We start from the raw sequence: 4402 nt of genomic DNA, 5'->3' as shown, positions 1-4402 counted from the left end.
TTAAAGTATTCTTCTTATCTTGGTCACAATTTCTGTGTAAGCATAAGAAGAAACCAATCAAATTAAATAATATTTCATGAAAGCACAGAAAACAAAACACCAAACTAACTACACGGGTGGAACATAATTGGCAACCTACAAACAACATTATTCACATCTTTTTGTCCCTTCAAGTTTCTTAATTAATTAGATTTGGAGATTTTCTAGGAAGTATGTTTTGTTGAAAAACATTGAACAAGGCAAATAAATGCCATGACCCAAAGTTTATAAGTGGATTTCTATGCTCAAATCAAACAAACATAACATTCAGGGGATGCACCATTTTAAATTAGTTTTTGCCAAAGCTACAAAGGAATTGGCCATTATTTTAACTCTAATTTTTAAATTTAATAAGGATGGTGCAATATTTTATGAATATTTAGAGAAGATTCATCAAAGAGATTTAAAATCAATTAAATATGAGTTAAGCTTTAAAATAATACGTAATTTATAGTTTTCTTATATTATTGAAAGTTTTATCTCAATTAGAGAAAACATAAATTCATAAATTCATAAATATATAATAACTAATAATAGATTTTACTTTACACTACGGCTTTGGAATTTTTTTTTAAATAATATTAAAAATTGTCTTATATTTATTATTTATTAGATATTTTATTATTCATTATTAAATTACTGATTAATATTTACTTCACATTTGATATGTACATGAGAAAATTATGTTAAATGAGACTAAAAGTAAGATAAATTTATAAATTTATATTATATAAACAATTGTAAACACTTTACAGTCAAAACGAATTTTATATATAAAATTAAGTAAGGTTTTAGAATTGTATCAACTTTTTCAACCTATTTATACTCGTTATAAGATTTGTAACCATATTAGAGTATAAGATTAGAGATTCTAAAAGATATGTATTTGAGAATAATGAAAATGATTAATTTTAAGGATGAGAAGTGACAAATGTAAATGAAGTAATAATGATAAAATAAGAAGAAAAATACATTGAAATCTGATTTAAGATGATGGATAAATGAAAGATAAGAAGGGTTTTTTGGCATTTCATTGAAAAAATATAAAGAAAGAGAGAAATGGGGTAACCTTGCACATGGGGTGTGGTCAGATTTGGAGGTTTGTGAAAAAATGCTGCCTTTTTAGAAGAGATGTATACTAAACTTATGTTTGTTATTTGTTTCAATATTTTATGGTCCCTTTTTTTAGAGATGAACAAAAGAAAAAACATTGAAAATGTTGTGCCAGCCTAGCCTCATACATTCATTGGTTCAGTTGATTAGGAAAGAAAGAAAGAAATGCATTGTTTGGTATAGTTGTAAAGTAATTATATATATATATATATATATATATATATATATATATCTTTTAATTTTATTATCAAGTAGAGAAACTAATAAGAGAATTAACATTTTTTTCTCTCAAACCCATAAAAATAGTATTATTTTCATTTTTTTTTCACGAGAAATATGAGAAAAGAAATAAAATTTATTCAAGCTAGTCATTAATATATAACACAAATATATGCCCAACAAAGTTTATTAAACTCCTATAGAACAGGCAACAATGGACTATGAACTATGAACTATGGACCAATATTTTCAATTATTTGGTTGGGTTGTCCTTCTTAATTTTTTTACCAGGCAACACCTACTACATTATAGTATCAAAACTATTACATTTCAATTTATAATTCAACCATTAATACTTTTCTTGAAATGAAATGTTCTAGAAGAATGTTTTAGTATACATTAATAAAAACATGTTTTTATGAAATATTTTGACTTTTATGAAAGTTTAAATTTTAATTATAATTTATTAAGTTGTTTAATACACAATGTGATTTTAAAATGTTAAGCTTTTGCATATATAAAATATTTAAAATTGATGGATACATTGATTAGAACAATGTTATTTAAAGTAAAATTGATTAATTTTATTTTTTTTTCTGTAAAAAATACTGTAAATAAATAACCTGATAAATTTTTGAATTACATTTTGAATTTAATAAATTTACACAACTAGCTGTTTATATAATATCTTTTATAATATATGAATTCACAACACTCTAATGATTGTTTGATTGTGGTTAAACCTCTTCTTCATAAGCTAAACAAATTTCATTAAAAGATAGTTAACGTTTAATGTTACTTTATAGTATATCACATTTTACACATACATATAAAAAAAAATGTACATATCTGTGCATAGGTAATTAAAATTAGATGCCATATTTAAACCCAGATTGGTAGAATGTAGTTAACACTTCACACTTAAAAGTATGTTCGTAAATCAGTATATTCAACTAATTCAACTTCTCAAATGACAACTGTCATGTTTGATTTAGTGCTTTTTTACAGTTGTGATTATATTTAGGATTGAATTTGTAAAAGGAATTTATAATATTATATATAGTATAGATATTGTAAGTAGATAATAGTACATGATATTTTTATCATAGGTGGCAATTTTTGTGAATGCATGTATTGTTTTTCTTGAGAGTCAACCTTCGGGACCATAAAATTTTCGGTGAAATTAAAATCGTGAGCACACACCGATGTTGGATTGAGCAATTTTAGGTGTTATGACCACTTATTCAATTCTTTGTTTCAATTCACTGATATCTCGTCACGCTATCTTGATATGATGAAAATTGCGTAAGCGTTGTAAATGATTCCACCAAATTCAACCAGTTTTATATAATTTTAATTTATATTTATAAACACATCAAATGTATTTTAATTAAGAAAGATTATGGATTGAGTTGAGTTATAAGGTAAAAATACTTTTTAAATTCAACTCAACTTTTTAAATTCAACTCAACTTTTTAAATTCAAAAAATACTTTTATCAATTTAAAAACAAGAAGAATTTGTAAAATTATTATTAGAGTGGTAATACTATAACACATTTTTATATTCATTTGACACAGAATGCAAAGATAAAATGGTTCAAAAAGTATAAAATTTTATAATTTTTCAAAAAAAAAAAATAAAAAGTGTAAGAATAATGTCAAATGAATGTAAAAAATTTAAGTGTGTGAAAGAATCATTTCTCTTATTATTTAGACAAGAAAATAAAATGAAATATCTTTCATTTTACAATTATTCAAACTTTTATGAATATTTAACTTAGTTATTTTATACCTTAAATACTCTATATATACTAAAACTTTTTTATTAAATTTGCATATAGAGAAATGAACTAAAAATCTCCTTGCTAAATTATTTAAAATCGCTCACTACTTAAAAAAAAAAGGAAAGTTATTGCTACAAGAACTAGAGACAGAGAAATAGGTCAGCCCTATTTCGTAAATATCCCCAAAAACAAAGGGCACTTTCCCAACTTGGCACCTATAAATCTTTAGTCTCACACCCTCTTTCAAATCCCCCAACCTTTATTTTTATCAACAATTCATCATCAATTCCACTGCAACTTTCTCAAACTTCCTTCACCCAACAACAAAACAGAACAACAGAGGAAAACACAGGAAAAAAAATGTCCACAAAATGCAGCCAAATCCGACACATCGTTCGGCTCCGCCAGATGTTACGGCGCTGGCGCAACAAGGCTCGCATGTCTGCAAACCGCACTCCGTCAGATGTGCCTGCAGGTCACGTGGCTGTTTGTGTAGGCACCAACCTCACCAGATTCGTGGTGCGTGCAACTTACCTGAACCACCCGGTCTTCAAGAAGCTTCTCCTTCAAGCTGAAGAAGAGTATGGCTTCTCCAACCACGGTCCATTGGTCATCCCCTGCGACGAAATGCTCTTCCACGAGGTTCTCCGGTTCATCTCTTGGTCAGAATCAGCAAAACCAAACCGGTTTGTAAACCTCGAACTTGACGACTTAAAACAACACTGCCACATCAGAATCAACAACAACCTAGATTTCTGGCCAGAATCTAGACCACTCCTTCACGGTCCCAGTGACAAAACTGTTTGGTAACTCGGATTTTTACTTTGTCCGGTTCAGAATTGACTCTGCTGAGTTTTTCAAAAAACGGTCTAGATAAACCTGAGTCTGGTCGAGATTTGGGTTGAGTGAAAAGAAGCTTTATTATAATTATTATTGTTATTACTAAGCGAGATCTCATTTTCATAGTGAGGAAGTTTGTTTTGATGGGAGTCTGAGTTACACATATCATAAAATCAGTGTTAGAAGAATGGTCCGGGAATCACCGATGGAGGAGATGGCACAACCGAGTCGTCCCGGGTTCGGATCCGAGTTAAGGCTGTGATTTCATGGCTTGTTCCAAGCTGCGATATGAGTCTCTAACTGTCATGGTAACACAACACCCAAATAATGTAAAACACTTATTATGTGTATTTATTTTATTCCATCAATGCAAATGCAAATTAAGTTGTAGAGAATTTTCACTTCA

At 28.3% G+C, this 4402-nt stretch overlaps 1 protein-coding gene across 1 annotated transcript; it reads left to right on the top strand.

The window, feature by feature from the left end:
- The first annotated feature begins 3392 nt into the window (after nucleotides 1–3392).
- On the top strand, nucleotides 3393–4402 carry LOC106764462 (auxin-induced protein 6B). The gene has a single exon (XM_014648744.2). It carries the CDS (start codon nucleotides 3517–3519, stop codon nucleotides 3964–3966), a length of 450 nt encoding a protein of 149 aa, XP_014504230.1. The 5' UTR covers nucleotides 3393–3516; the 3' UTR covers nucleotides 3967–4402.

Source organism: Vigna radiata, chromosome 6 (genome assembly GCF_000741045.1).
Source record: "Vigna radiata var. radiata cultivar VC1973A chromosome 6, Vradiata_ver6, whole genome shotgun sequence".
In the NCBI taxonomy this organism is placed as follows: Eukaryota; Viridiplantae; Streptophyta; class Magnoliopsida; order Fabales; family Fabaceae; genus Vigna; species Vigna radiata.
Note: the sequence above shows the minus strand (reverse complement) of the source record. Positions and strands in the feature narration are given on the sequence as shown.